The sequence below is a fragment of the Aphis gossypii genome, chromosome X (genome assembly GCF_020184175.1).
Source record: "Aphis gossypii isolate Hap1 chromosome X, ASM2018417v2, whole genome shotgun sequence".
Classification (NCBI taxonomy): Eukaryota; Metazoa; Arthropoda; class Insecta; order Hemiptera; family Aphididae; genus Aphis; species Aphis gossypii.
Genome location: NC_065533.1, coordinates 1,463,901 through 1,480,045, shown reverse-complemented (window position 1 = coordinate 1,480,045; position 16,145 = coordinate 1,463,901). Strand labels below are relative to the sequence as shown.

General features: G+C 28.9%; 3 protein-coding genes across 3 annotated transcripts; 2 read left to right on the top strand and 1 right to left on the bottom strand.

Annotated features, from left to right (window-relative positions):
- The first annotated feature begins 4,900 nt into the window (after positions 1 to 4,900).
- LOC114119410 (uncharacterized) lies at positions 4,901 to 8,109 on the top strand. The gene is made up of 7 exons (XM_050206955.1): positions 4,901 to 4,948; positions 5,104 to 5,361; positions 6,551 to 6,725; positions 6,803 to 6,990; positions 7,068 to 7,248; positions 7,454 to 7,605; positions 7,724 to 8,109. The coding sequence occupies exons 1-7, from the start codon at positions 4,901 to 4,903 to the stop codon at positions 8,066 to 8,068; spliced, it is 1,347 nt and encodes a 448-aa protein (XP_050062912.1). The 3' UTR covers positions 8,069 to 8,109.
- Positions 8,110 to 9,180: 1,071 nt separating this feature from the next.
- On the top strand, positions 9,181 to 10,254 carry LOC126552254 (uncharacterized). The gene has a single exon (XM_050206954.1). The coding sequence runs from the start codon at positions 9,181 to 9,183 to the stop codon at positions 10,252 to 10,254; it is 1,074 nt and encodes a 357-aa protein (XP_050062911.1).
- A 1,477-nt stretch (positions 10,255 to 11,731) lies between these two features.
- Positions 11,732 to 12,936, bottom strand: LOC126552224 (putative nuclease HARBI1). Its single transcript, XM_050206921.1, has 3 exons — positions 12,725 to 12,936; positions 12,345 to 12,631; positions 11,732 to 12,276 (listed from the first exon to the last, which is right to left on the bottom strand). The coding sequence occupies exons 1-3, from the start codon at positions 12,934 to 12,936 to the stop codon at positions 11,732 to 11,734; spliced, it is 1,044 nt and encodes a 347-aa protein (XP_050062878.1).
- Between the last annotated feature and the right edge of the window lie 3,209 nt (positions 12,937 to 16,145).

The window sequence follows — 16,145 nt, the reverse complement described above, 5'->3', positions numbered from 1 at the left end:
AGTTTTCTCAATTTTCAATAATATACAAACGTCTTTAAACAAATTTGATAAGAAATTGGTACCACAATCTGTTAGAATAGTAACTGGTATACCATAGATACATATAAAACATTCTACGAATGCTTGTGCTACTGTCGTTGCGTCTGTGGAGGCTAACGCTATGGCTACGCCATAACGCGACAATTCATCTTGTATAGTTAAAATATACGAGTTACCTGAACTTGTTACGGGTAATGGTCCTACTATGTCTAAACATATTTTATGAAACGTAGTAGTTACGGTAGAAGTAATTAACATAGGTTGTTTTGTTTTTTTACCCGATTTGTTTCCCTGACAAATAATGCATTTTTTAATGTAGTTTTTTACATCTTGTTTCAAATTTCTCCATTGATATTTCATTTTTAATCTTTTTACTGTACGGGAAGTACCTTGGTGCCCCCCTACTAATGTGTCATGATACTCTTTAATTATTTGATTTTTTTCGTCTTCCGTAAAACATTGTTCTTTATATATCGTTACTTCTATATCAGTGTTTTTAAAAACAAAACGAAACATTGCGCTCGAAACAGGTCAATGTCGTTAACCCTTCTAATCTAATGATTGAAAATTGTTTAATTTGTTCACTGACACAGAATAACTTAATTTCGGCTATCGCGTTATAATACTGCTCTGCGTTCATCTCTGTATAATAATTATTTTTTAAATTGTAAAATATTATTAATTTGTCTAATTGTTTAACAACGAAAAAATTACTTTCATTAAACGTTATTTGACCTAGCAAATTGTTACTACCAATAATCTTTCTTATCGCCGGATGCGTTATTATTTTATCGCTTGTTATAGGTAAAATTACGTTTTCGTCGGGTTTTGCGTGTTTAATACTGCCTTCTATCTAACCTATCGGATAAACTTATTTGTCGAATAATCTTCTGAATAAATTGATAACTGTTTTTCAATGTAATCTTATTCTTCAGATAGCTATTCGACGGATAAAGTTAATGGCATTTTATTGATACTAATATGTGGTAGGAATTGTTCATTATGGTACAAGTTCCACATGCTGATTTAATTATGATTGGTCAATGATAACGTTGATTATTGTGATAATGTGATATTTGTTTATAATAATAATTTAAATTATTTTGTTTTGAATGTTTTGATGCTTGTGTGCCTTTTAAAATTTTAAAGTAATTATTTTTGTTTTTACATTTAAATTAAATTGTATATTTTCATTCGATATGTCTAACAATCAAAACAATGAAAAAAGATCCAGGGCAACGAATTTTAGTTTTCGAGAAAAAGAGTTGTTGTTAAATATTGCGCTTGAAAACTGACATATATTGGAGAACAAACAATCAAATGCAGTATCCTGGAAGGATAAAAATAAGGGAACAAATCTAGTTTAGCGGCCACGCGAATTTTTCGATTTTTTTTGCCGAAACCCTAGTAAATCAACGTTTTAAAAACGATGGTGCAAAAAAAAATTGGCGGAAATCAATAGTTTTTGAGTTATACCATTTTGAAATTTGAGTTTTGTACATTCGATAACGGACATCGGATTACCTAATCGCTGCGCTCACTCAGACTTTTAAAAACGAACACATCACTTGACTTGCTATGCAACACAACCTCAAGTAGGAGTTGGGTTAAAATGCATTTTAAAAAATGTAAAAATGTAAAATGCATAAAATTTGACTGCGCGTGTTTCGGCACTCGTCGCTACGCTCCTCGGCGCCGTCGCTCCGCTCCGCACAAATCGAAAATATCCCTCGATTTGCTATGCAACACCACCTCGAGTAGGTCACAGGGTTAAAAAAATGCATTTTGTTGCACTGAGTCACCTAGCAGGGTTAAAAGGGGCAAAATTAATTCGACGAAAAAACGAGGAAAAAAGTGCAAAAATTTTTTCTCTGAATGTCGGGTTCGAACCCGAGATCACGATAATGGTACTTTGGGTGCAGACCACTGCGCCACACTATTTTAGCTCGAATCTTTGCATAAAATTACCCATATAAGTACATTGTAGAAAAACTCAAATTTCAAAATGGTATAACTCAAAAACTATTGATTTCCGCCAATTTTTTTTTGCACCATCGTTTATAAAACGTTGATTTTCTAGGGTTTCGGCAAAAAAAATCGAAAAATTCGCGTGGCCGCTAAACTAGATTTATACCAAAATAAGTGTTGGCTGATAATTGCTGAAAAATACAATTCTACAACAACAGGATGTGTAAGAATTTGAATTTTGCATGTATAAAATATGATTGTACTATTTTTGTTATAGCCAAGAGATTCTACAAGTCTTCGTTTGAAGTATGAATCTGTAAAAAAACAATTACGTGGAACTAAAAGCGATTTGTTTAAAACAGGGGGTGGTCCTTATAAAGATCCTTATACAGTGTCCAGTGATTCGGAGAAAGCTCTATATGAAATACTGCAACTGTCGATAGAAGGACTACCTAGTAAATATGATAGTGATAGTAAGTAGTTTTCTATAAACATTTAATATCTTTTATAATTAAACCATTCTTATTTTTTTTTATAACCTTGATCAAATTTAATTAAATTCATAGCTATCTAATAGTTGTATTTAAATATTGATGGGTTAATTATTATAAAAATTGAACAAGTCAAGTCAGATGGCATTTCTGTTTTTTAACTCAGGTTTTTTTGTTAAGGTTAGAAAATTTATTTATGTAGTTCTCGTTGTTGCATATTCATTTTTCTAACAATTAAACACAAAATTTGACTTGTGTATTTTGATCATCAAGTTAAAATCAAAGTTTTTGTATAGAGATCCTAAAAATTATTTTAATGGGTACTCTAAAAAAATAAATAATAATATTATTCAACGTTAAAACATCTTATAATAAATATATAAGTACCTATATTTTTTTTAAGTTCATTACCAAGAACGAGAAATTTCTTGCATTGGTCATATATATGAATCTAATAGCTAATAACTAATGAATAAATTATTTTTTTTTGCAATAGTGACTGAAAACATTGATAGCTTTGAATTAACTAAACATAATCAAGGCCTCTTGAAACAAAATTCAGTAATTGAACAGGAGATAATATTTGATGGTCATGACATTATGGTTAATAAAGAAGATGAATCTATATTACATTGTAAAGGTATGTTATACCTTACTACTATACTAATAATTATAATAAAAATTGAGTTTTGTCCATGTCCAATTTATTAATAATCATTCAAATGAGTTTATTGTATATTGTATATTTATTTTATAGAAGTATTGAACTTGGAGGATACATTGCATGCAACAAATGAAGCACTAATGGACAATCCAATAAATAATCAGCCTGGTACCTCTAGTATTTATGAAAACACTCATTTATGGACCCCATTAGAGTCCACAAAACTATTAAGAACAACCGAAAAACATAAAAAATTAGCAAGTAAGAGATAAATACCGAAGTGTTATCATCACCTGCGTAAATATTAATTTTTATTTTATTTCTAGTAAAAAAAAAAATCATAGTCAGACATCAGCTAGTGAGAAAATCATTATATTAACAGAAAAAAAGCAAGAATTGATTGAACTTCAAAAAACCTTGTTAAAAGAGGAACATTTAGAAAATATGACATTCCTGAAAAAAAAACATGCACTTGAACTTCAGTCATTAGAACTGGATATTGCTATAAAAAAACAGAAATTAAATGAACTTTAATGTTCTACACTCAACTTATTATTATTTTATTTTGTTTTAGTAATGCTGTATGTTGTATAAAGTTATATGTACAACAAATTAAAATTAGTTAAAAACTTTATTCTTTGTTAAAATAATATTTATCTTGTTTGTATTGTTATTGTTTTAGAAGTTATTATTATTTTTTATTTTGAAATGTTTAAATGATTACAAAATGTATTTATTGCTAAAAAATATACATCAATATTTACATAATTTTTACAAGCATTTTGACATTCTATTTTTGGCTATGAGTATTGGTCAAAATCTTTACTCAGCTGAAACAATATGATTATATCAAAACTGAAAAATATTCTTCAGTTAACTGCTGTCTTGCACACACATAGAAATTTAGTAGTTAAATTAACAATTTTAATTTGGTTTCACAAGTTCTTATTTAATTTCAGTGGCTTATACATTTATTATAACTCCATTGGCATGCTGTTTTAAGAATATTATGTCACTCCAAGACGCAGTTTAAAATAAATATTTATTTTAAGTGATTTTAAATTTCCTTGAGTTTTATTTAACACAATGAAAAGTTACACTAGCATTTAACACAGTTGTATTGATCACAGCATTAGTTTTGAATTCAATATTACCAACACGTTATTTTCACATCAAGCTAACATGGTAAATAAATTACAATAGAAATTCAGAACAAAACTATTATGTTTTTGAAATAACAATAATAATAGTTAAAATAATGTTTTTGTTATTTAGGTTGAAACTAATTAATATTCAACATAAATTTGTATAGAACTTACGAATCTAAAACAATAAATGTTAAAATGAATCCAAAATATTGATAAGGTGTAACTACTTGGTTATCTATAAATAAGTACAGCGGAGTGTTAATTTAACTTCAGAAATGATTAAATTGACTAAAAGAATAAATGTTAAAACGAACCCAAAACATTTATAAGGTTTTCACTACTTACCTAGTTATTTATAAATAAGTACAGTGGAGTGTTAGTTCAACCACAGATTAGTTAAATTTACTTCACAAACGATCAACTTGACACTCTGTGGCGCGTTGTTATCACTAACAAACGGCAGTTAACGAATAACGATTATGAAAATGAAATTGTAATTCAACCATCATCAATGATGTGAACATGTGCTGTGCTGTTTTTTGTCTCTCGATTATTTTATTTTTCGAATTTAAATAAAATATTTGTTGACAATGTCGTACTATTTACCAATGGACAACAGTGACAGTCAATTGTCTGAAGTAAGTACTTTATAGTTTAAATTAGTTGTTTACTGTATACATTATATTCTATTAGTTACTTATTTTTGAATCATGTAAAAAATATGTAGGTATGTAGGTTTGTAGTTTGTTTTAATTGACTATGATCAATAATATATAAACTAATTTCATTATAGGCGTTATTTGATAGTTTTATTGTTCCCGACCCTAATGCTGCTTTGATAGAATCAGCTGAATATGTTCAACAAATTCCCGAACAAATTCCTGAGTATTGTATTTCGAAAAATGAAATTAATGAAAATCAAACTAGAGTATCTCGTAGCTATAATAGATATTCTCCATATGATTCCTCTTCGTCTCGCAGTTCTTCAGTTAGTTCTGTTCACAGTCATGTAAAATTTGGTACATATAATCCAATGAATTGGACTTCACAGGTATTTTACATTCATGAATTTAGAAATAAATAATAATATACATAGGTACCTATTGTATATTATTATGTATAAAATATAAATCTATAGTTTAGCATCAAAATGTACCTATACAAATTATTTAGACTATTATGGACCTATTAGAAAGCACTAATGATGGCAGATTCATATTAGCTGATTCCAAATTAAACAATGGTTGTCTCTCAGAAGAAGGCCAAAACACTTTGACAAAATTATTAATTAATTTTATTTTTCAAGATCAGAGCAAGTATGTTGTATGCTGTATGTGGATTAATGTATTTTCTATCACATATAGATTAAAATGATTCTGAGGTACCTACCTACCTACTTTCGGTCTTTAATATGTTATACTTAATACATATATGATCTACTTTTAGACTACAGTCTGTTAGTTTATATGTATTTATTTGATTACAACTAAAGTGCAAGTATTGGGTATAATATATATTAATTGAAAATATTATTTTCAGTGTTATTAACTTGTTCTAAGTCATTAATACATTTTAAAATTATAACACAGGATTTAAAAATGATTTTAAATTGTAATTATTTGTACATAAGCATAATTTATTTTAAAAATGTATTTCATTTTTAGGGGAACTGATTTTTTTTTCCGGAAAATATCTAGTTTAATTAATGAAATTTTTCCTAAGGAAGAACAGGTTAGCATATATAAAAATATTAATTTAATAACTAAATTTCACAAAACTTTAATTCATGATTGTTACACTGTCAAAAATCCTGATAATATTGGGAATTTTGATTTAATCTGAAAAAGATCATGTAATTTGAACTTGTAAATTGTATTTTAATTCAATGTTGTTATAAACTTAAACTTACTTGGTAGCAAACTGCCCATAACTCTTTTTTCTACCCCATAGAAGATTTTAATTTTATAAATACCTAAAATAGTTTTGCTCAAAAGGTGAAGTTAAATTATAACTAAGCACAGGTTGATTTGATTTTGTTTAATTTTGATAATGCTTTTTTCAATATCTACAGTTATTACAACTAATATTTAACTTTCATTTTTAGGTAAATGAAAACATAATTTTTTTATCTGCTCAAAAAATAATTAAATGATTTATATTGAAGCATATTATTATTGTTTGAAATATTGTATCTTATACTTCTAAAACAGATTAATTGTTTTTTGTCATATTTTATTTAGAGAGTTTACTTTATACCGGCCAAAGCTGAAGGTCCTAATCAAACACACGCCAAAGGCAAATTGGTTGAGCGTTGGAAGAATGTGTCTAGAAGATTGAGGAGTGTTGGCGCCATTGATCTGAATAGAAAAAAGTCTGATTCATTACGTAACACTGAATCCAATATTACTTTTTCTGGTATTTATTTTGATTAAGAATTTAAATAAAATCCACATATGTAGATTGTTACTTATATTTTGTACTTAATAACCTAGACGATATTCAAGAAGCAAAGGAGTGGCTTAAAAATGAAGGATGTTCTGCTTTGTTTGAAGATATAAAAGTAAAATGGATATTAACCCATGAAATAAGAAAAACTGAGTTTCCTGATCTGAAACTACGCAACCTTAATGATTTGTTTGAATCCTGGATTGTTTTGAAAAGTCCTAGAGGTCATGAGCTAGTGAGTTTATTTAATCAATTTTATTCATATTTCCAAAATTATTTATTTAATTATTTTTGCCTAATGTTGTTTTGTAGATTTCCGAAGATTTCTTTTTAGACTATCCGAGTCAGAAAACATTGTTTCCAGATTGGAAAGCATATCTTACAAAATGGACTAAGGTTTCCAATATATTAATTAATGTGAGGAGAAGCTCCATTAAAGATAAACACGCGAAAGGTTTGCTGAGCAAATTAGATTCTGTGCACATTTATGAAGGTGAACAATTTTGATATAATATTATATATTAAACTAATTTTATTGCGCTTATGCTATATACTGAAATCGCCCAATTGCCCACCCAGTTTTCAGAAGGCTTAATCTGCCCCTGGCCTAGTACTTTTATTGTTGTTAATAATTTAAAAATAATTAATAATTGTTTGTTGTTGTTAAATCTAAAAGTAAAAATACATGTAATTTTCAGATAATAATACTGCTGATGTTATTAAAATATTATTGATACCATATCTAACACCAACAAAAACAATCATTAAAAAATGTGATGTGAGTGGCGTAAAAAAAAATTGGAAACCATCTTTAGAAGAATCTGCCAGATCTTTTGTCACAGTTGTGCCAGTAAGTTATGTCACACCTGTATTCAATATTTATGTATACTCTAAAATTAAAAAAAAAAAAAAACTATTTTGACATATTAGTTTAGTACATTGTTTAATGAAATATTTATTTTTTACAGAATATTTCAGAAATAGAATCAGACATTATTCAAAGAAGAAATAAATATTGTCAATTTGGTTGTACTATTCAGCCATTTGTGTACTTAGTTGGTGAAGATTTGTCCTCAATCAGTCAAAGTTATGTCCGTGTAGATAATCAACTTTGGACATTCAACAGCCCATTAGAAGCACTAGACGCTTGTTTTAAAGCATACTTTGGCCTTAACTGTTCGTACCCTCGTGAATGTTACGAGTCGTGGATTTTCATTCAACAACATATTTATGGACTGAAAACTGAATATGACCAGCTATCTGCCATTACTACATCTATCTCCAATAAGTTTGACATGTTAAATACACAGTAATTACCTATTTGTATTATCTTATTAATGTAATATATCTAAAATAGGAAGTATATAATATTAAGTTAGTTATATAAGTTATATATTAGGGATCACTGGATCAGTCATGAATTATATTTGTTTTCTTTGTAATAAAAAACTGAAGACTATTCATCAGTTAATTTATCATTTAAAAATTATTCATAATTTAGATAAAAACCATACTACTGTTGTAAGCAAACATTTTGCCATCGCAATTTTCGTGGGTTGCACAAATTTAGACAACATTTAAATAGAAACCATGTATATAATCAGGAAAATGATAGAAATGATATTATTTCTAGTTTAGCACCATTTGAAGATACAATTATAAATGAGTCCATTAATATAAATCCTTTAAAATTTGATCCTCTAGTTAACTATAATGACAATACAGATTATGAGTTATCTGAACAAACAATTTTATTAAATGAATTAGTTTCTTCTGACGTAAGTCATGATACAGAAAATATTAATTTACCGCCATTTAAAAAAAAAGTTGAAAAAGTTATACTAAGTTTTATTGCAAATTTAATGACTAAATCTAATGTAAGTGGATCATTACTACAAGAAATAATTGAAGGAATAATAAATATATTTTCTAGTGAATTAATAGTAGATATAAAAAGTAAAGTTTTATCAGTTTTGAGAAAACTTAACTCTTCTGAATACTCAACAATTGAAAATATGTTTGAAACTGTAGAAAATTCATTTTCTAGTGTCAAAACTGAATATTTCAGAACTAAAACCTTGTTGAAACATAATGTTTTCTTTAAACTATAGTTGTTGGCTATACAAAAGAAAAAAGGAATGTTGATGGTAATGATAAAATTGTAATGGTACCAGTTCAAGGTCATCTTTTATCCATGAAAAAAAATCTAAAATATTTTTTTGAATTACCTGATGTTTTCAAAATTGTAAATAATTTTATTAATGATTCATTAAACAATAAAGAAATACTAACATCTTTTTTGGATGGTTCTACGTGGAAAAACATGAGATCTAAATTTAAAAATCAATTTGTATTCCCAATATTCCTTTATTATGATGATGTAGAGTTAGGGAATACTCTTGGGTCTCATTCCGGTATCCACAAAATGGGATGTGTTTACTACACAGTTCCGGGGCTTCCCCCAGAGTACTTATCTTCACTTAATAATATATTTCCTGCCTTTCTATTTCACGCACAAGATAGAGGATATCAATCAATTTCTAATGAACAAATGTTTTCAGCACTTGTTAAAGAATTAGTAAGTTTGCAAGAAGAAGGCATTATGATTTGTATTAACGGCGAAGAAATCAAAATTTACTTTACCCTTGGTTTAGTCTTGGGTGACAATTTGGGTTTAAATTCCATTTTAGGTTTTGTTGAGAGTTTCACAGCTAATTTTTACTGTCGTATATATAGATCCCCAAAACAAGAACTCCAACAAATGTGTCATCAATCAAATACTTTTCTTAGAAATGTGATTAATTATGAGTCTGATATTAAACATAATAATGTATCTGAAACTGGGGTTCGTGAGCAATGTATTTTTCACAAAATTCAACACTTTCATGTCACTGAAAATTTAGTTTGCGACTTCATGCATGACATACCTGAAGGTGTAGCACGGTACGATATGGCACTAATAATTTCAGGTCTTATCGATCAAGGATGTTTTACATTGAATGAGTTAAATAACCGATTACGTTATTTTAATTATGGTACCACAGAGCGTAAAAATGTACCTCCACTGATTCGTGAAACTAATATTAAAAAAGGTATTTTAATAATGTCAGCTTCTGAAATGTTATGCTTAATCAGATTTTTCAGCCTGATGGTTGGTGAATTAGTTCCAACATCTTCAAACTTTTGGAAACTCTACCTCCTTTTATATCAAATAACTGATTTATGCTGTGCTCGTAAAATACAAAGAGATAGTTCATTTTTATTAGATTCTCTTGTTTATGAACACAACAAATTATATTTACTTTTATCTAAAAGTACTTTAAAACCTAAATTCCACATGCTTACTCATTATGGTCATATTCTAAGAAAAAATGGTCCAATTATTTTAACATCTAGTATTCGGTTTGAAGCCAAACACAAAATTCTCAAGTCATTAGCAAATGTTATCCCTTGCCGGATTAATCTTGGGTATACTATAGCAAATAAATTACAATTTTAATCGTTTACTATTAAATACTGCATTTAAAGACCAAAACTTAAAACTTGGCATAGGAAAATGTATTAACTCTTCTTCAGAATTTTCTCAAAAAATATTTACACAACTTCCTAAAGAATTAAAAATTAATTGTTTTCTAGCTTCATGGTTAGAGTTTAAAGGTATATATTATAAAAAAAAAGTTTTGGTTGTTATGGAAACAAACCTGGATGGAAGCATCTTTGGTGAAATTGTATTTATACTTGTTGGAGAAAGTAAAGTTCTCTTTTTTTTATTAAAGCCCTTAAATACTATTGGTTATGATTTTCATTATCATGCATATGAAATAGGAGGTGATAACCTTAATGATAATAATAATTTAGTTGGATATTATGTTCATGATTTGTGCGATCCTACACCTACAGTATTACGTATTATAGGAAACAATAAAAGATATGCAACTCTAAGGTATGCCCTTTGAAATGTATTAAAAGTTAGATATATATGCTTTTTTTAAATTTCCTTATAGCAATTAAACTTAACCATTTTTTTAATATATTAATGACTGAAGTTCAAAGTACAAAATAAAATGTGTTACTGAACATTATTTCTTTTTAGTATAAAATATTTTAATGTAAATGTACTACAACTTATAATACATTTTTGTAAGTAATAATTATCAATATTAATATTATGTATACAATTTGTAAATGTAATTACTATATATTTATAATAAACAAATGTGTCTTTTAATTATTAGTACATGCGTTTTGTATTTATTTATTTCCTTATTTTTTTTTTTAAATAATTTATTAATTCAACAAAATAGTTGGTAAGTTTAAAAAAAGTTATCCACAATTGTCTTATTTTGCTATTTATTGTGTATATACTATGAAATAGTAATCAAGCAATTAATATTGAATGTATCAAAAATACATAAGAATAACTTTTTAAATTTGAATACTATTTTTTGTCAAATTACATGCAATAAGTACTAGTTTCAAACTTATGATTGTTAGTTAATTTGAATAATTTATTATCTTAATTTTGAAAACTATTTTTGGTCAAAATAGAAGCAATAAGTACTAGTTTTAAGCTAATGGTTATTAGTCAATTCAATTAGTTTTTTATTTTAAATTAGCAAATATTTATAGTTTGAATTACAAGATAATATTGTTAAATTGAAAGTTTCCTATGTCCAAATGAAAGCATTAGGTATTAGTTTTAACACTAGTTGTAGTAATTTCAACTACTAAAAAGAATTTGATTAAACTCATAGTCATGTTGATTTGACCTCAGAGTTTCTGATTTTAAGTATAGAATGAAGTTAAATTGACAATATTTGATGTTATAACAACTAATTGAACATGTTACAAGTCATTTCTTATGAGTGTTAATAATTTTAAACTAAATCAATGTTAAATCAACTACAGATTAGCCTTAGCTCAAAAACGACCCTCAAATGTCAATAATTTTGACACTTTTAGGAGTTGATTTAATCTCAGATTTCTATGCGTGCATTTCCTTCTTCTGGTTCATGTTCCTCTATTAAATTTAAGTCATCTATAACTGGCATACACATACCTAATAGTTCAGGTGGTTCTAAATCATTATGATCGCATGCTATATTATGCAAAATACAACATGCAATGATCATAGCTTGGGTGGTTTCAATTTTTAAGCGTGATCCAAAAGATAGGATTGGAAATCTTCGTTTTAGAACCCCATATGATCTCTCAACTGGATTCCTAGTTCTAATTAAAGATTCGTTGTATAACCCTTCAGGGCCATTTTGAGGATTTAAGTATGGAGTGACAACATATTGTGAATTAGCGTAGCCACTATCAGCTACAATTAGACTATTTTTCCAATAACCACTAATCAATTTATTGTAAACACGTGACTTCTTAAAAATAGTTTGATCATGACATGACCCTGGCCAACGTGCAACGACATCCATTATTTTCAAATCTGGACATGAAATTGTTTGTACGTTTAAAGAAAAATACCCTTTACGATTTCGAAAGTATTCACCATTGGGACCACCTATTAACATTGTTTTAATTTTATTAAAGTCATACAATATTACTAATAAATGTTACATTAACTTTTACCAGGGTTTTGAATTTTGATATGAGTGCAATCAATTGCACCTATTGTTCTTGGGAATTTTGCTATTTGATAGAAACGACGTTGTAAATTTCTTATCTCAGTTTCGGTCTCTGGCATACGGATGAATCGTGGTCGAAGTTTTGCTATAGCTACACTGACATCTCGTACAATTATACAAGCTGTGGTTTTACTCACACCCATAAAATCACCAGCCGTTATCAAGAAATTGCCAGTAGCATAAAATCGCAAAGTCAACAATAGTTTATTAATCGCTGTCACGGCATTATTCCTTGAATACATTTATAAATTATCATTTAAATGATGTATTTTGATACATAAATAATATTATTTATGTATGTGTCAAACATGTATTTAAGCTCACCTATTGGTTTGTGATGATATTTCATCTTCAATATATTCTACTACTTGAAGAACAACATCCTTTCCAAGTCTAAATCTGACCTTGAAATCATGGTCATCCCATTTTTCAAAATGATCAAGTCTTTGGTGTACCGTGTACACACGACGTTGATAATTTAAAAATTGAATTAATTCGTAGTCATCGTCGTCTTCAAATAAATCCATATAATCCATGATAAATTAACAGTAAAAAACCACAGTTACTTTAATTTAATTTGTAAAATCAAAAATCAAAATTAAAAACTGGCTTTTTGTAATAAAATATAATCAGATAAACAATAGGAATATGTTATCAGCTGTAAGTTATCCGCCGAATAATAATTAATTGATACAAAAAGTAGCAGATAACTTATTCGTAACTATATTTGACAGATAAGCTTATTCGGACATTGAAAAACTGATTATTTATCTATTTGTTCTTATCTGTCGAATAACTATTGTTATTCGACGAATAAATTCAATTGAAAAACCGGGCCTAAACGTTATTTGACCTAGTAAATTGTTACTACTAATTATCTCTCTTATCGCAGGATGCGTTATTATTTTATCGCTTGATATAGGTAAAATTACGTTTTCGTCGGGTTTCGCGTGTTTAATACTGCCTTCTATTTCTTTGATTTTAGAATTAAATATCGGTTTATTTTCCGCCTTTTTAAATTCATCGAAATCGTTAATTGGCTCATTATTTGTAACTACGTGTATACGTGATAAACAGTCCGCGTTTGCATGCTGTGGTCCCGCTCTATAAACAATTTCGTAATCGTACTCTTCGAGTTGTAAACGCCAGCGCATTAATTGAGATGAAACATCTTTTATATTAAATAAATATGTTAATGGTCGATGGTCAGTTATTATTTTAAATTTTTTCCCGTATAGGTACGGCCTAAAATATTTAACTGCCCATACTATCGCTAACAATTCTTTTTGAATTACACTGTAGTTCGTTTCGGCCTTATTTAACGTTCTACTTGCATAAGCTACTGGTTGATCTTTTGGTACCTCCCCTTGTGAAAGGACGGCCCCAATAGCATATTGACTTGCATCCGCCATTAAGTTAAAATTCCCGTTCTCCCAGTTAGGGTATACTAATAAATGTGGGTTCATTAATGCTTTTTTTAATTCTTGGAAAGCGTCTTCACACATGTCAGTCCATACCAATGGTGTGTTCTTTTTCAATAAGTTCGTTAGAGGTTTAGCAATTTTGGCGAAGTTATCCACGAATCGACGGTAATAATTAAGTAAACCTAAGAAGGATTTAACGTCCTTCTCAGTTAAAGGTCTCGGATAATCTTTAATACAACTTAATTTATTCGGATCTGGTGTTACCCCGTTTTCGCTAATCAAATGCCCCAAATATACCACCTCTTTACGTAAGAACGCACATTTCACTGGCTGTAACTTAAGTTTATGCGATCACAGACGTGTGAATACTTGTTCTAATTTATTTTGGTGGTCACGTAAACTTGACCCATGGACGACGATGTCGTCTAGATACGCCGTACATAACTCCTCTAAACCCATTAAAATTGCTTTCATTGCCCGTGTAAACGTTGCAGGCGCAGAACTAAGTCCAAATGGTAATCTCAAAAACTCGTAATGACCTGATTTTGTAGAAAAAGCTGTTTTATGCGTGTCCCCCTTATCTACCATTATTTGATGATAACCGCTCGCAAGGTCTAAAGTCGAAAAGTATTTTGATGAACCTAATGATTCCAATATTTCTAGAATATTTGGTAACCCATACGCTTCGTTTTCAGTGACCTCGTTAAGTTTCCTAAAATCTACGCATACTCGCATTTTTTGTTTCCCTTCTGCATCTTTTTTCTTTTTAACGACTACCAAAGGAAAATTAAACGGTGATACCGAGTCACGTATAATATTAGCTTCTTTCATTTCTTTTATTTGTCTCTCTATCCCATCTTAATATGCATGTGGTAACCTATATGGACGTATATTTATCGGTTTAACGCACCTAGGAGTGTTAATTTTATGTGTAACTATATCAGTAGCGCCTAATTGATCACCTTCAAAGAAAAATAAATCAGAAAAACGGCTACAAAAGTCTATTATACTATCACGTTCCTCGTTGTTAAGGTGTTCCGTTTTAATAGTTTCCTTCATTTTACTAATTTTACTATCCGCGTATTTTTCTTCGCTAGCAATAAAAACACAATCATTAAAAGGTTCCCACTTTAGATTACTCGTGGTTAATTGATCGATAATAAATGGTTGCTCCGATATATTTACTATATTACTTATAATTTTATCGCCTTTTACTGGACTGATACTATTAGCTATAATTACGTCCTCGTTAATCTCGTATTTTTTTATCGTAATAAATTCGTGTTTAATTTGTTCGTCCGCTCTAATTTGTAAAACGCAGTTACTTCGCGGTGGAATAATTAACGCGCTATTATCGATTTCTTTTTTTTCTGGTACTATTAATATTTCCTTATCCCAATCTAAGACGACTTTGTTTAATTTCAAAAATGTTATGCCTATTATACCTGCTTCAGGTATTGGAAAATCATCGTATACAATATCGAATTTAACTGTAAAAAGTTGTTTGTTAATGTAAATTGGAATTACCACAGATCCTACTTTTTCTACTGGACTTGCATTAATGCCCTTAATCTTTTTTTTATCTTTTTCATTCACGATTATGTGTTCTTTTAAACTTGAAATTTTTATAATGTTCATTTCCGAACCACTATCAATTAAAAATTTAATTTCGTTTTTAACAAATTTATCCGAAAAACACGTAATATGTTCCTGTGTTATTGGTGTTATAATACGAACGTTACTTTCCGATTGTATTTCACTGATAGACCTATCGTGATTTTCCTGACCATCTCCTTCTGCGGTTTTATCTTGTTCGTTACGTTTTAATTTACGGCACTCACTTATATCGTGATTCGCTTTTCTACAATATTTACAGAATTTACTAGAATATTCGCGTTTAAATTCGGTCTTTGGACTTTGTCCATTATTCGGATTCCTGAAAGTAGCTAATTTATGCTCGCTTGTTCTACATTCATTAGCATAATGACCAAATTTCTCACAACGATGGCATTTAATCGAGCTTTTATCTCTAGTATTTTTTTTATCAAACTTATTATTTTTATAATTCGGTGTTTTGTTATACCCGTTTATGCTATTATAATATTCTGTTGTTGTTTCTTCTTCCATTGCAATTAAAACGGCTTCTTCGAAACCTTGTATGTGACGCGCTTTTAATAATAAACCGATAATTTGTGGGATACCCGCTATGAATACGCTTAGTGCGTGAGCTCGCACTGTTTGCGCTATTATTTCTGATTCTATTGCGTCCCTACCTACCGTTAACGCGTTCATTAATGCATGGGCTGTTTCTTCAATTCTAA